General features: G+C 39.8%; 1 protein-coding gene across 1 annotated transcript in view; it reads right to left on the reverse strand.

Annotated features, from left to right (window-relative positions):
• Positions 1-1,804: 1,804 nt before the first annotated feature.
• LOC127969089 (NACHT, LRR and PYD domains-containing protein 3-like) overlaps positions 1,805-16,265 on the reverse strand; it is a 35,603-nt gene continuing 21,142 nt past the window's right edge. The window contains exons 6-8 of the mRNA XM_052570767.1: positions 3,242-3,385; positions 2,509-2,585; positions 1,805-2,364 (exon numbers count right to left, since the gene is read on the reverse strand). Of these exons, the coding sequence (XP_052426727.1) occupies positions 1,805-2,364; positions 2,509-2,585; positions 3,242-3,385 (781 nt within the window). The remainder of the gene's footprint in view (positions 2,365-2,508; positions 2,586-3,241; positions 3,386-16,265) is intronic.

Genomic DNA, 16,265 nt, shown 5'->3' on the forward strand with positions numbered 1-16,265 from the left:
AATGTTTTTAAACGAAAAGGAATAATGTAATGTGTGAATGTTGCATTTCTCTCGTTGGAGAGAGCCAGCACTGTGAATATAACCAAAACAACAGTCCTATATAAACCGGTTCAGTAAGTGAAAGCCTCATAAGACACTGTCCATATGAAAGAGCAATTCACACATTTATCTCGACCCCACAAGCCATGCATAACTATCCAAAACCCAACCCCCTCCAGCTGAACAGAATTCGGTCTGTGTTTTGGCTCTGAGGAACGTCGTGTTACTGGGCTGAAACATGCCTGCACTACACTTCATAATTTTCTCGCAGCCCATATTATTATTTTCACAAGACCATAATGATAATAACACATCATCAATTAATAATTAATCATTATTTTACGAAAATCATTGTTATTTGTGATCGTGGATGTTTGCGGGAGGCTTTAAGACCAAGCGGAGTCCTCTGTTCCCGCCTCACAGCGCGCGGGTCTCCGAGGCTTCACTGTCTGTGGTTTGACTTTACTGAATCAGATTGAGGCGAACTTATTGATCATGAGCCCAACATTTAGCAAGGCAGGAAAATTCTAACGGAAGGAAGACGTATATCATTGAGCTAATGCTGTTAAAGAGAGAGAGAGAAGTCTAGGACTATTCTTAAACTTGGAGCTCATTATGTTGAAGTAGCCTACATATCCAAACACCAAAAACGTTATGTATTTTATGAATAATGAAATGTTATGAAAATTATGCATTTTATTTATTCACATGCTGTATGGTTGAAATAATATTTTAGTTCACAACTTTAAGTTCCGTTGTTTAAAAAAATGCTTTATTGGCTAATGTTTCATAAACCTTCAGTTGTTATGCTCTAAAATCCATGCCATTATTAATTTCACAGTATTTTTACCACCTAAATGACTAATCTTTAAAGTCACAATTCTATAATGGTCAAAATTACTCAGGCCAATGGTATTTTTTAATGACATTATTTTATTATTAAATAATATAAAATAATATAAAATAATAAAATAATTATTGCAATTAGTTTTTTTATACTGGTATTAATTTTTTTATTACATTAAAACTTATATGATAAATATTAATACATGCATACATACTTTTTATTTAAGAGTACAATGTTGATATTATAATCATAACATATTTCTTGATTGGTTTGTTATAATACAAATAATTAAAACAATCATATTTTTGCTGTTGTTATCAACTCAGCAAATATTATACATATTTTATCACATTTTTACACATTTAGGTAAATAAAAAAAACAGTAAATAAAAAGTAAATAAAATCACAGATGAAAGAGATCCCATAATAATTGAGTACAGCTTTTCTGTAGTTACAATATATTTTATTAAATGCTATGATGAATGTTTTATTTTATAATGTCAGAAACTCTCCTCTTGTGAGGAATTGATTATATTCATGATACAAACATCAGTTCAATTCAATTCTGATCTCAAGTTCATTTCTCACCATGTTTTATTATTTATGAAGAAAAAAAAAACAGAGAAAAATGTATTACATGTACTTTTCACAAACATGGTCCATGAAGAACTTTTCAGTTGAAAATAAAGTTTGATAGAAATAATACAAACTAAAATGAAAACACAAATGAAGACACACACAAACTGATCTTACTGTCTATAAGAGGATTTCTGACACATTTATTCTGTCTGTTATTTCAATGACAGAAAGTCAGCCACAGTATTATTGTCATGAAGAGACTAACATCTCACTGTTACTGGTTTATCATGCAGCTAAAAGCATTATGGGTAGAATCTCTTGTCAATCTCTTCTGATTCATCAACACAGTTTCACTGATGATCCATAAGAAAAAAAACCAAACCCAGGATAGAGCGGCTGAGTGAATGTGTTCTGGACTGTGTGGATGAGGCTCATTGTGTTTTCAGAGACGCTGTAGAAGGACAGAGTTCCTGCTCTGTGATCCACATACACAACTATTCTACCGATATAATCATTGTCAAACACTCCTATTCTCCTGCTGGTGGGCTTCACAGAGAGATCAGTCTCTATGTTATTGTGTTTGAATGAGTATCTGTCAGGAGTGCAGATCAGACCCCAGGACTGATCATTAGATCCAAACTCACACTCCTCATCTCCCTTCCTGTTGATTCTCTTATATGACACTAATATACACACATTATATTTACCACTGCACTCAATCTCCCAGTAACAGCGTTCACACACACTCTCTCTACACAACACCTGATGAGACTTATTAAATCTGTCTGGATGATCAGGATACAGCTGTTTCTCTTGCACACGTGCCACCTTTCTGTTCCCCTCAGACAGAATGAGATCAGTGCTTGCTGTGTTTGGATCCAGTGTGAGAAAACAGGCATCTGAACACAAGAACAGAGACATTTAGAACAACAACAATAACTACAGCTGTGTGTGTGTGTGTGTGTGTGTGTGTGTGTGTGTGAGAGAGAGAGAGAGAGAGAGAGAGAGAGAGAGAGAGAGAGTGAGAGTGTGTTTAGACATACATTTCTTTAGTCCTGGTGTAATCCTGGATTCTCCTCCATGATCCACACTAGAAAACACACACAGAGTCACATTCAGTCTGTGAACAAATTGCTGTTGCTATGCAGTTACTATATAAGGTACAAGGGTGGTTGCTAGGGAGTTGCTATATGGTTGCTAAGGTACGTGATGTGGTTGCTTTGCAGTTGATAATGTGTTGTTATGCAATTGCTTAGGTACTCAGGGTGGTTTCTAGGGTGGTTGCTATACAGTTGATAACATGTTCTGGTTGGTTGCTATGTGGTTGCCAAGGTACAGAACATGGCTGCTAGGGTGTGGCTGTGCAGTTGCTAGAGTACATGGCTTGGTTGCTAGTAAAGCTGTGTATCACCAGTAAAGTCACAATACGATAAATATCCTGATACACCAGTTTTGTAGCCAGTTCAAAAAAGAGTTAAAGTAATGTTTTGTTGTTAATTTGTTTTGTCTGAGCTAGTCTAGTTAAGATTTTACTGCTCAGACTAGTGCTCTTTAAATTTGTTGTATAGTTGAAGCCTCTAAGACCTCGTAGATTTATATAGACATACCCAGAGAAACTGAAAATTTCAACAATAAAACCTAAATCTCTTCATAAATTTCGGAAATACTAGAATTTGTTCAGTTAGCATACTCAACATACTTGAATTTGTCCAGTTTTTCAGAGAGCTGCTTGATTCCTTAAAAGTTGAAACAATAAAACCTAAAACCTTTTCCTGCTGGACATACTTGATTTTATCCAGTTTTTCTGAATCTCCAGGGTGATTATAGCTTAGATCCAGCTCTCTCAAGTGTGAGGGGTGTGAAGTCAGAACTGAAGAGACATAAGAAAATCCTTCCTCTGTCACCATACAGCCAGACAACCTACAAAAAACATACAGCAACAGTCCACATCACTTTAGTTTGTTTTTTCTGTATGTCACATTATATGTTGTATCCTTTTTGTATTTAACTGATAATTCAATAAAAAGTATTGTGCACAATTTGTTGTCATTGTGATCTTGTCAGTTGGGTCAATGTTTTTTTTTTTTTGTTTATTGATTTTCCAGTGACATAACAAAATCAAGAGGTAACAAATCGGGTGTCAAGACAGTGTCAAGTACAACTGACAAGAAAAAAATAAATAAAATTAAAATAAGAAAAATTAAAAAATTAAATTAAAAATCAGATAAGGAATAATAGTAATAGTTTAAATGGTTTGTGTACTGAAAATCTGTTCATATTATTTTAAAGAAGAGCAAGCAATGCACTGAGGAGGTAGGAGTATAGAAACATATGCTATTCACACAAGCCTCATTGATACTAATGAGCTTATATGAGGACATCTCAGAGCTCAGCATCAGTTAACAGTCATTTGACTGGTCAGGCTGGATAAAGCATCCCTTCTAGCTTCAAATTACTATGTCTAATATTTATAATATAATTTTTACAATTTCTGGATAACTCCTCAGACAGAATGAGATCAGTGCTTGCTGTGTTTGGATCCAGTGTGAGAAAACAGCCATCTGAACACAAAAACAGAGACATTTAGAACAACAACAATAACTACAGCTGTGTGTGTGTGTGTGTGTGTGTGTGTGTTCAGAAATTGAATTTGTGTCTCAGTATAGGTATCAGTGCAACTTACTTGGGGCCCATTAAATTTTTTTCCCCCAAATTACATTTACATTTTTCTAGACTCTGTTTTAATTGTTAAATTAATAAATATTCAGTGAACTGGGTTTGGTTCTTTTAAAACAAACTATATGTGAAAACACCCATAGAGTTTCAGCAAATTAGGCGACCAATTAATAGTGAGTCTGTACTAGTGTTGCACGGTGCACCGATACTTCAAAAGTATCACAATTCTCGGAAATTAAAAAACGTCGCGATTCCTGAATTTATTAGTATCGATACTTCAAATAATGACTGCGTTCCAGATTTGTAAGAGGCGTATTTCATGTTGGTGTGTGCAACGCACGCTTCCAGTGCCTCCCTATGCACATCTGTGTTTTTCTCCTAACGCAAGCAGCAAAAAAGCACTAGAGCGAGATGTCTACATTAGTGGCTTTACTAAACTGATTTGGCTTTACTAAAATGTGTGCATAATCGCATTAAATAGTTGAAATAAGTTGTTCAGATGAACAAAGCACAAGGTTTTCTTCCATAATTAACATTTTAATTGTTTGGTCAGACAGTTCATATATAATATTCACATTAATCGGGGATTAAACGTGGAGTTATGTTCTGTGTGTTAAATATGAAAACGAGCATATCTGCAAAAGCACCTATAACTGCGCTTTGTATCTGCTGATTGCTGCTCGAGATTTACATGCTTTGCTCACTGACCCTGTATTGAGAGTGAGGAGTCACGTGTCGATTTGTGTTGATTTGGGAGGGGTCTGAGCCGATCGGCCATGATGGTGGGACACGCTATCAGTTGCCAGGGGCAATGCCTTCAGAACTTCACAGAGGCGCGACTAAACATTCCAGAGCGCTTTAATTTTTGCGCATTATGTAGGTGGAATAGAGACGGATCTACGAATACAAGAAAGAAAAGAAGAAAGTAAAGCACATGCAGAAAGATAAGGCGAAAGAAAGGGGACTTTACAGGAACAAGCTCACACCAAGCGCAAAACAGTGGTATTTGGAGAAGCTCTCAGGCATCCAAAATATCGACCCATACGAGCTCCTTGCAGAGGCACAGAGACCTGGACCATTTACCTCAGTGCACACATATGGACATTGTGAATTATCTTGTTTACGATGTAAGTCACCTTGCATTCACGCTATTGATGGCTTTAATCTAACAAGGACATTTACATCTTGCAATCACACATTTAACTACCCTAGCCAACCCAGAACTGATTTATCCACTTTGCAGCCCCCAACGCAAAAACCTGGTACAGTATGTGTCATTGGGCTAAAAATCAAATTACAACTAAACATACACAGCTTTAGCCTACATCAAAACATGTTGGAAACGTTGGTATACATTGAACATCTCGTTACAAAAAGTTACTTTGTCAGTTAAATGCAAAGTGTGATTACAACACGCTAAAATGCATTTGAATAAACTTTGTTTATTAAAAACGCTGTTTTCACCACCTGGAGACTTGTAGATGGACCCAGCCACAGCAGAAAGCCTCGTAACTTTCCAAAGACTTGTGGCTTTTAAACTCCTGCATTGTCTAGTAACTTACACCAAAAGCAAGATAATTCCCAATGTCCATATGTGTGTGTGGATGTATGTTCCAGGTCTCTGTGCTGCTGCAGGAAGCTCGTATGGGTCAATATTTTGGATGCCTGAGAGCTTCTCCAAATACCGCTGTTTTGCGCTTGGTGTAACCTAAAACAAATTTATTCCATTGTTCCTATGTTTTCCATATGTATCGTGAGAGGTACTGGAGCAGTTTTTTAATGTAGCAGTAACTTCCAGGCATGGTAAAACAGTGCGGAATTGCAAAAACCTCCTCCACTATAGAGTTAACAACACATGTAAACAATCCTGTTTCACCACCGGTGTCCTGCCAACATGGCGGAGACTGTGATATCGAGGGAAGGGGCTCTGTGCTATGACGATAACTCCTCACTCTCAATACTCATTCATTTCATTCATGAACGAGATGTATCAGTTCATTACACTCGTTCACGAATGAGAAGATCACTCGATCTCATTCAGTGAAGGGCGTATGGGTTCACTACATTCAACAAATCACATGCTCCGTCACATCTTGAGTAACTCTTTGACAGGATGAAACAGTTCACAGAGCTGTTCACGAGCTGCGCATGAGCTGCTAATAGCGCTGAGCTCGGGCGCTGCTGTGGAGGGAGGAGCTTCAGTGAACGAGAAAGTCTAGTAGCAACGTATCTTCCGTGATGTCCCCGATGCGCGGGTCCGGGTGGGTAAAGAAATGTTACTTTATTTGCGGGCTGGGGCGGGCCAAATAATTTCATAAAAGCGGGACCCGCTGGTTGGGAAAAAACCCGACCCGCCTATCACTAGGCTGCGTGTGCGAGCACAAGTGATACTGTGGCCGCCGGTTTACGACTGGAAGAAAAAGATGACGCTCAATAAAGATGACGCTAATTAACGCTCAGCTTAAAGTTCAGAATCAAGATAAATTTATTACTCTTATGTTTCTTATGATGACTGAGATAATAATGCTAAATTTATTCTTTCTTTACCTTGAATGTCATTGCTCTATTTTATTTTTTATATTTCATATTTTGTTCAAATGTTTAATATATCTGCTGTTCATATGTTCATTTATTAGTGTGTTACATGATTAGAATGTTGTCCCAGTTTTAAAATAAAGCACATCAATGATATTTGAGAGTGTATTTTCCCTTTTCAGGAAAAGTATCAAAAAAGTATCGCAATCGCAATCTAATCGCAATTCTTGACTAGGTTTCGGTATCGAAACAATAATTTTGGTATCGTGACAACACTAGTTTGTTAATATTTGAAAAATAAAAATCTTAATTACAAATATTACAAATATATTTACATTAACATTATAAATTCTAATATTTATGTATTTCTTAATATATTTGCTTTAAATCTTTAAAAATAGAGTTTTTAGTATTTCATAAAGTATAAAAATATAAAATAATTCAATATTAATATTTTAGAAAACCATAAACAACCTGAAAAGTTAGTGATGCTTCATACGTTTATAATGAGAACTGTTTATAAATATTTTGAAGGTGTTTGGAGCATGTTTAATTATCAAATCCATGTTTAAGTGACCCAAACTTACAGCGCTGGTAGAGATGAGTTCATGTGGAAAAGCATTTACTGCAAACTGAATCACTCTGAGACTTGAGTTTCTTGTTTTTCAGTGCATACTGTGTCACACCTCACTTGTATATTGCATATGTACTTGATCATACATTTTTATAATTACATCATAACCTTTGAAATCTGATGATTACAATAACCAATATCACATTCTCAAAACCATGCATTGTACGAATTTATAAGTTCTTGGCCATTTGGCAAGTAAAACCCTTTTCATATACTTGCCAAAGCTGTGTTAATTTTGGACACTAGCTAAGATGCTAAGGGTGTCCTGCTAGATTCTATGCTGCTAGCTCATGAAGTGCTGTCAGAAGTTATGTATAGAACATGCAGCAGTTTTGCAGCTTGTTTAGTAACTGTTAATGGCCATTTCAATCTACAGACTAGGCATGGGACGACAACTGCATGGTATACAATGGTTTGGAAAAGTCACGGTTTCAAATCCCCCCAAAAATTGTCATGACAATTAAAAAAACCATCTGCTGGATCTCAGGTGTCTTTGCCACTGTTTGAGTGTACGGAGAAAGACTGTGTTTGTGTGTGTGTGTGTGGCACACTTGCACTCTCTATGTCCTTATGTGAATGTGCACAAATCCTTGTACCTCCCCACTCCAAACTTAATCCAGGAAAGGTGAGCATTTCTGCATCATATCTTGGACTGAAAGAGGAATGTGTAGAAAGTGAGCATGTCTTCAAAAACATTTTGAGCTGCAGGTTTAATGACTGCATTTTTCATTCATCCACTTTTTAATTAATTTTTACAGAAATTGTTTTGATTTATGTTTATTGAGCTGCAGGGTTAGGCTCACTGAAGCGACTGCACTTAATTTAAGAATAATTCAATTGTTTATTTAAATCGTTTAGCCTGACATGTTTACGGCTTCAAAATGTTCTCTGTTTCCTAAAAATAAAATGTATTGTGTTCAGTGGGGAAAAAGGTTTGTTTTTTAGCCAGACATTTAAAAATAATATATTTTAGAGCTGTAATCGCAATACAGTGATACTGTGATATTTTTATCTAAGGTTATGTCACGGTGTCTGGTCTCTGTTTCCCTGGTTCTCCACTGGTGGTCTCACTTCCCCATAGGCACCTCACCGCAGGCACTACAATTCCCACAAAGCCATGGCCCTTCATCACAGTAATTGCACTCCTGTTAATTGCAATCAGGTGTCTTTACTTGATAGTCATTACCCTGCCTATATTAATCGGTCTGTTTCTGTTTTTTTTCATGGAGTCCTTACTTTCCGTCACCCAGTTTCCTCACGCTCCTAGTTTCTAGTTCCTATTCCTGTTCCTTTCCCTGTTTGTTTGCTTGTTTTGGATGGATTTTTGGTTTTAAAATTCATCAAATTAACCACCCTCCGCCAAGAGGGGAATGAGGTGGGTGGTATGGCATATGTGTTCTGGACCCTGGCGGATGGTATGGGATATAATGATGCGGCCCTAAAAGACATTTTCAACACCGGTCTGGATGACCCGGTGCCAAGAAAGGAAATGGATCAATTGGACGCTTTTGATTTCTGGGAATTCATGTTCTACCTACAACATCAGCCTCCGTGGGATGACCCAGCCACACCTGTCTCTCCCGGTGGGATGGCCGATTCTAGACCGGGGTCTACAAACAGGAGGACCGCCGGCCCAGCGCCACAGCACAAGATGGCTGCCAGCCCAACGCCACAGCACAAGGTGGTAGCCAGTGCAGCGTCATGGCGCAAGATGGCCACCTGCCCAGCACCACGGCACAAGGTGGCTGCCAGCCCAGGGCCACGGCACAAGGTGGCCGCCAGCACAGCGCCACAGCACAAGATGGCCACAAGCCCAGCTCCACAGCACAAGATGGCCGCAAGCCCAGCTCCACAGCACAAGATGGCCGCAAGCCTGGCGCCACAGCACAAGGTGTCTGCCAGCCCAGCGCCACAGCACAAGTTGGCCGCCGGTCCAGAGTCATGGCACAAGATGGCCGCTTGTCAGCGCATCTGCACAAGATGACAGCCACAGTTGACCCTCCAGAGTCGAGTCAGGTTCCCGTTGACCCTCCAGAGTCATGTCAGGTTCCCGTTGACCCTCCAGAGTTGAGTCAGGTTCCCGTTGACCCTCCAGTGTCAGGTCAAGTCACCGTTGACACTCCAGTGTCAGGTCAAGTCACCATTGACACTCCAGAGTCAAGCACTACCACAGTTCAACTTCAGGAGTCAAGTCACCGGTGATCTTCAAGGACAAAGTCAAGTCACCGGTAATCTTCATAGGCAAAGTCAAGTCACCAGTGTTCTTCATGGGCAAAGTCAAGTCACCGACTATCTTCATGGGCAAAGGCAAGTCACCATTGATCTTCATGAGCAGAGTCAGGTCACCAATGATCTTCATGAGCAGAGTCAGGTCACCAATGATCTTCATGAGCAGAGTCAAGTCACCATTGATCTTTCTTTTCTCCTCTCCTCTCTCTCGCTGCAGTTTTTCACAAGTTCATGAAATAACTGCATTAAGAATATTTCATCAAGCACGGGGAGTAATGGCTTCTCCTGCTATTGTTATTTGCATCTCTTGCCACATGTACAGTTTATCTATCTCTGTTGCAGATGAGGGATTCACATGTGATAAATGCAGGGAATTATTTAGGCTGACAGAGAAGATTTCAGAATTAGAGACACGCATCTAAACTTTAATTGAGGACAGTAAGAATGTTAGGGCTCTAGATAATGCTTTGGATGCATCAAGTTCAGGGATTCCTGTACATTTTCCGGTTCCGGCAGAGCCCCTTCAGCAGGGCAACTGGGTGACAGTGAGGCAGCGTAGTCGTCGGTCAAAACACCGCTCTTCTGTTCCGATCAAAACATTAAACAGGTTCTCCCCACTCAGTGATGCACCCACTGAGAAACCTGATAAAAGTGTTCTAGTTATTGGTGATTCTATTGTACGGAACGTGAATATAGAGACACCAGCCATCATAGTCAAATGTTTACCGGGAGCCAGAGCACCCGACATCTTGGCAAATTTAAAAGTGCTGGCTAACGCGAAACGTAAATACAGTAAGACTGTTTTTCATGCTGGCACTAATGATGTTCGACTTCGCCAATCGGAGATCACTAAAAATAACATTAAAGAGGTGTGTGAACTTGCAAGCACGATGTCAGACACTGTAATATGCTCTGGTCTCCTCCCTGCTTACCATGGTGATGAGATGCATAGCAGATTGTCATCACTCAATGGCTGGATGTCTAAGTGGTGCCCACAGAATAACATAGGTTTCATAGACAATTGGACGAGCTTTTGGGGCAGACCTGACCTGTTGAAAAGAGATGGTCTTCATCCCTCCTGGGGTGGCGCAACTCTTCTCTCTAGAAATATGGCAAATAGTCTTAGTGTTTATACTTGACTAACTGGAAGCAGACAGACTGGCTAAACCGACCGTCTGCTACTGCCTCGCGTCACAGAGGTTAGCTAATTCTCAGCAGGGCAGGCTTCAAGTATAACTTGTTTGAAGTAATAGTAAATCCCCTGTTATGTTTGAATTGGCTACTGTATACAGGCCACCAGGGCACCATACTTTATTAAAGAGTTTGGTGATTTTACATCTGAGTTAGTTCTGGCTGCAGATAAATAGTTGGTGATTTTAATATCCATGTTGATAATGAAAAAGATGCATTGGGATCAGCATTTATAGACATTCTGAACTCTATTGGTGTTAGACAACATGTTTCAGGACCTACTCATTGTCGAAATCATAATCTAGATTTAATACTGTCACATGGAATTGATGTTGATAGTGTTGAAATTATGCAGCCAAGTGATGATATCTCAGATCATTATTTAGTTTTGTGCAAACTTCATATAGCCAAAATTGTAAATTCTACTTCTTGTTACAAGGAAAGGTTAAGGAAAACAGTTTGACGCCATGGTATAATGAGCATACTCGCACCCTAAAGAGAGCAGCCTGAAAAATGGAGCGCAGCTGGAGGAAAACAGAACTAGAGTTATTTTGTATTGCTTGGCGGGAAAGTAACCTATCCTACAGAAAAGCATTAAAAACCGCTAGATTCGACTACTTTCCTTTTTTTTTTTTAGAAGAAAACAAACATAACCCCAGGTATTTATTCAATACAGTGGCTAAATTAACGAAAAATAAAGCCTCAACAAGTGTTGACATTTCCCTACACCACAGCAGTAATGACTTTATGAACTACTTTACTTCTAAAATCGATACTATTAGAGATAAAATTGCAACCATTCAGCCGTCAGCTACAGTATCGCATCAGACAGTGCACTATAGACCCCCTGAGGAACAGTTCCACTCATTCTCTACTATAGGAGAGGAAGAATTGTATAAACTTGTTAAATCATCTAAACCAACATGTATGTTAGACCCTATACCATCTAAGCTCCTAAAAGAGGTGCTTCCAGTAGTCATAGATCCTCTTCTGACTATTATTAATTCCTCATTGTCATTAGGATATGTCCCCAAAACCTTCAAACTGGCTGTTATTAAGCCTCTCATCAAAAAACCACAACTTGACCCCAAAGAACTAGTTAATTATAGACCAATCTCGAATCTCCCTTTTCTGTCCAAGATACTAGAAAAGGTGGTATCCTCACAATTATATTCCTTCTTAGAGAAAAATGGTATATGTGAGGATTTCCAGTCAGGATTTAGACCGTATCATAGTACTGAGACTGCTCTCCTTAGAGTTACAAATGATCTGCTTTTATCATCTGATCATGGGTGTATCTCTCTATTAGTTATAAGTAATTATTGGATCTTAGTGCTGCGTTTGACACAATTGACCACGACATTCTTTTGCACAGACTTGAACACTTTGTTGGCATTAATGGCAGTGCATTAGCATGGTTTAATCCTCTTGGCGCCACGGTCGAGTTTACTCAACAAGATGCGGCACTGAATAAAACAGCCGTTTTGTCAAATAGGGTGTTAAATTTCATGCGACCTCCCCTGCACCAGATAGCAGACATGTAATACTTCACCTCTGACTCAAAAAAACATCATGCTTCTATACAAAATCGTCGAGCTAGAGCGCATTGAATCAGTGTGAACAAAAGCGGAGCTAGTGTGAGAGTGGGGCATTTTATCAGACCAATATTGTCAACGTCAGCGAGTATTGGCATTAGATTATTATTATTATTATTATTATTAGCATTATTAGCACAGTACTGTAGTGGAGACTTTGTCTAATACCACTGGGTATGTTAGACGAGGTCGAAGTATTCATTGGACAGTTAGGAGGCAAGGTGGGGAGTTGCAATGACACTGACAGTAGTCCGAGCTGTGCACACTCGGTGCGTGCGCGAGGCAGATCTGGCCGCGCTGCTCGTAGCAGGAGCAGAGGCGATGTGACACGGGGCACAGCTTTTGAACTAAACAGGTCTTGTCTACTTGTGTTTGTGTGTCATACGAATGATATATATGTGCCCCACACATGGAATCAGAGTGCCTGCTGTATGTAGTAAATTGAAAATCTCTACAGCAAAAGACCAACCACTACATGCATTCGGTTTGTTTCTACCATTTATTAGTAATGATTTACACAGTTTGTTTACTACTTACTATTAACCTGAGCATTCAGTATCGTGCAATATAGCATACAGAAGGTTAGGGACATTTTGGGGGAAAGAAGTGCTGCATTTTATCATTTAAACATTTGACTTTTCATGAAAATTCTATAATTCAACATGGCTACCTCATATGACGTCATAATATGCAAATTAGATGGGAAATTGTAATCCCTACATAAACATTGGGTCATCCTTAATATTTTTATAATTGACAGAAAGTCTCTATCTTTTATCAATTTTAAGATATAGCCTTATGAAATTAAGAGGTCAAAATCGAACATTTTATGAGAAAACCTCTGGCGCCTAAATGGTTAAATTGTACTTATATGATCAGTTCGTAGCAGTGAATGAAGATGTATCATATCGATCACAAGTGCAGTATGGAGTACCTCAATGCTCAGTACTAGGGCCGCTACTCTTCATGCTTTATATGTTACCCTTGGGAGATATCATCAGGAAACATGGTGCTAGCTTTTACTGTTATGCTGATGATAATCAGCTATATATTTCTTTGCGGCCTGGTGAAACACCAATTTGAAAAACTAATGGAATGCATAGTCGATATAAAAAAACTGGATGACGAGTAATTTCTTACTGCTAAATTCTGAAAAAACAGGTGTTAATTATAGGACCTAAAAACTCTGCTTGTAATAACCTAGAAAACTGTCTAAGACTTGATGGCTGCTCTGTCAATTCTTCATCATCAGTTAGGAACCTAGGTGTGCTATTTGATAGCAATCTATCCTTAGAAAGCCACGTTTCTAGCATTTGTAAAACTGCATTTTTCCATCTCAAAACTATATCTAAATTACGGCCTATGCTCTCAATGTCAAATGCAGAAATGCTAATCCATGCATTTATGACCTCAAGGTTAGATTATTGTAAAGCTTTATTGGGTGGTTGTTCTGCACGCTTAGTAAACAAACTACAGCTAGTCCAAAATGCAGCAGCAAGAGTCCTTACTAGAACCAGGAAGTATGACCATATTAGCCCGGTCCTGTCAACACTACACTGGCTCCCTCTCAAACATCGGATAGATTTTAAGATATTGCTTATTACTTATAAAGCCCGTAATGGTTTAGCAATTGAATGAGCTCCTTTAACATTATAATCCTCTACATCCGCTACGTTCTCAAAACTCAGGCAATTTGATAATACCTAGAATATCAAAATCAACTGCGGGCGGCAGATCCTTTTCCTATTTGGCACCTAAACTCTGGAATAACCTACCTAACATTGTTCGGGAGGCAGACACACTCTTGCAGTTTAAATCTAGTTTAAAGACCCATCTCTTTAACCTGGCTTACACATAACATACTAATATGCTTTTAATATCCAAATCCGTTAAATTATTTTTAGGCTACATTAATTAGGTAAACCGGAAACACTTCCCATAACACCCTATGTACTTGCTACATCATTAGAAGAATGGCATCTACGCTAATATTAGTCTGTTTCAGTCTTATTCCGAGGTCACCGTAGCCACCAGATCTAGTCTGTATCCAGATCAGAGGGTCACTGCAGTCACCCGGATCCAGTACGTATCCAGACTAGATGGTGAATCAGCACCTAGAAAGACAACAGAGACCAGGAAAACTAGAGCCCCAGATACAGAACCCCTGTAAAGACCTTGTCTCAGACGGCCACCAGGACAAGACCACAGGAAACAGATGATTCTTCTGCACAATCTGAGTTTGCTGCAACCTGGAATAAAACTACTGGTTTCGTCTGGTCAGAGGAGAACTGCCCCCCCCCCCAACTGAGCCTGGTTTCTCCCAAGGTTTTTTTTTTTCTCCATTCTGTCAACGATGGGAGTTTCGGTTCCTTGCAGCTGTCGCCTCTGGCTTGCTTAGTTGGGGTCACTTCATCTACAGCGATATCGTTGACTTGATTGCAAATAAATGCACAGACACTATTTAACTGTACAGAAATGAAATCACTGAATTCAATGATGAACTGCCTTTAACTATCATTTTGCATTATTGACACTGTTTTCCTAATGAATGTTGTTCAGTTGCTTTGACGCAATGTACACTATTTAACTGTACAGAAATGAAATCACTGAATTCAATGATGAACTGCCTTTAACTATCATTTTGCATTATTGACACACTGTTTTCCTAATGAATGTTGTTCAGTTGCTTTGACGCAATGTATGTGTAAGGTGACTTGATTTGACATGAGCAGAGTCAAGTCACCATTGATCTGATCTTCCTGAATCCAGTCTAAAAACCACGGAACTAACAGAGCCTCTCCACGTCTCTGCAGAACTACCAGAGCCTCTCCACGTCTCTGCAGAACTACCAGAGCCTCTCCACGTTTCGGCTGAACTACCAGAGCCTCTCCACGTCTCGGCTGAACTACCAGAGCCTCTCCTCATCTCTGCGGAACTTCCAGAGCCTCGTCACGTCTCAGCCGAACTCTCTGAGCACTCAACTGATCCTGTCGTGGCCACGGAGGCCACCCTTAACTTGTTCATGTTCTCTATTTCAGACTTGCCTAATCAGACTTGCTCTCCTGTGTCTTCGATCCCACTGTGGTGGTCTTCTGCGCCGCCCGGGTGGGCTTCTGTCTCGACCGCATGGATGTGGTGGTCATGGCTCCAATTCCACCTTGCTCCACTCTGGATTCCTGCCCTGTCAGTTCGGCCCTGGGCCACTGAACTTTCTGTTCCCTCCTGGACTTGTGTTTTGTTGTCTTGTTTAATTTTTTTTTTCTCTCTGTTTCCCTCTATGGACCTGTCCCTCCTCCGGTCCACCTCCCTCCTGGTTTCCTTGTTTTTGTTTCTTGCACTTCTTGTCTCCGTTTCCCTATATTACCTGGCCCGCCGTTCCTCCCCCTGGTCCTCCGCCGCTCCACCTCCCTCCTGATCTCTGTGTCCTTGGTCTGTCTGGGTGGAGCATCTGGTAGCTGCTCCGTGGAGGAGGGGGTAATGTAACGGTGTCTGGTCTCTGTTTCCATGGGTCTCCACTTGTGGTCTCACTTCCCCATAGGCACCTCACCGCAGGCACTACAATTCCCACAAAGCCTTGTCCCTTCATCACAGTAATTGCACTCCTGTTAATTGCACTCACGTGTCTACACTTGATAGTCATTACCCTGCTTATATTAACCGGTCTGTTTCTGTTTGTTTTCATGGAGTCCTTACTTTCCGTCACCCAGTTTCCTCGCATTCCTAGTTTCTAGTTCCTATTCCTGTTCCTTTGCCTGTTTATTTTGGATGGATTTTTGGTTTTGACCCTCTGCTTGTTGGATTTTGAATTTGGATTACCCATTAAACTCACACTGCATTTGGATCTCTCGTCTCCTGTGTTTCCCTGGGTCCCCGATCGTAACAGGTTATCATACCATCAGAATCTCATGACAGACCATACATAACAGACCATACATACTAC

The sequence above is a fragment of the Carassius gibelio genome, chromosome A4, assembly GCF_023724105.1.
Source record: "Carassius gibelio isolate Cgi1373 ecotype wild population from Czech Republic chromosome A4, carGib1.2-hapl.c, whole genome shotgun sequence".
NCBI classification, from domain to species: Eukaryota; Metazoa; Chordata; class Actinopteri; order Cypriniformes; family Cyprinidae; genus Carassius; species Carassius gibelio.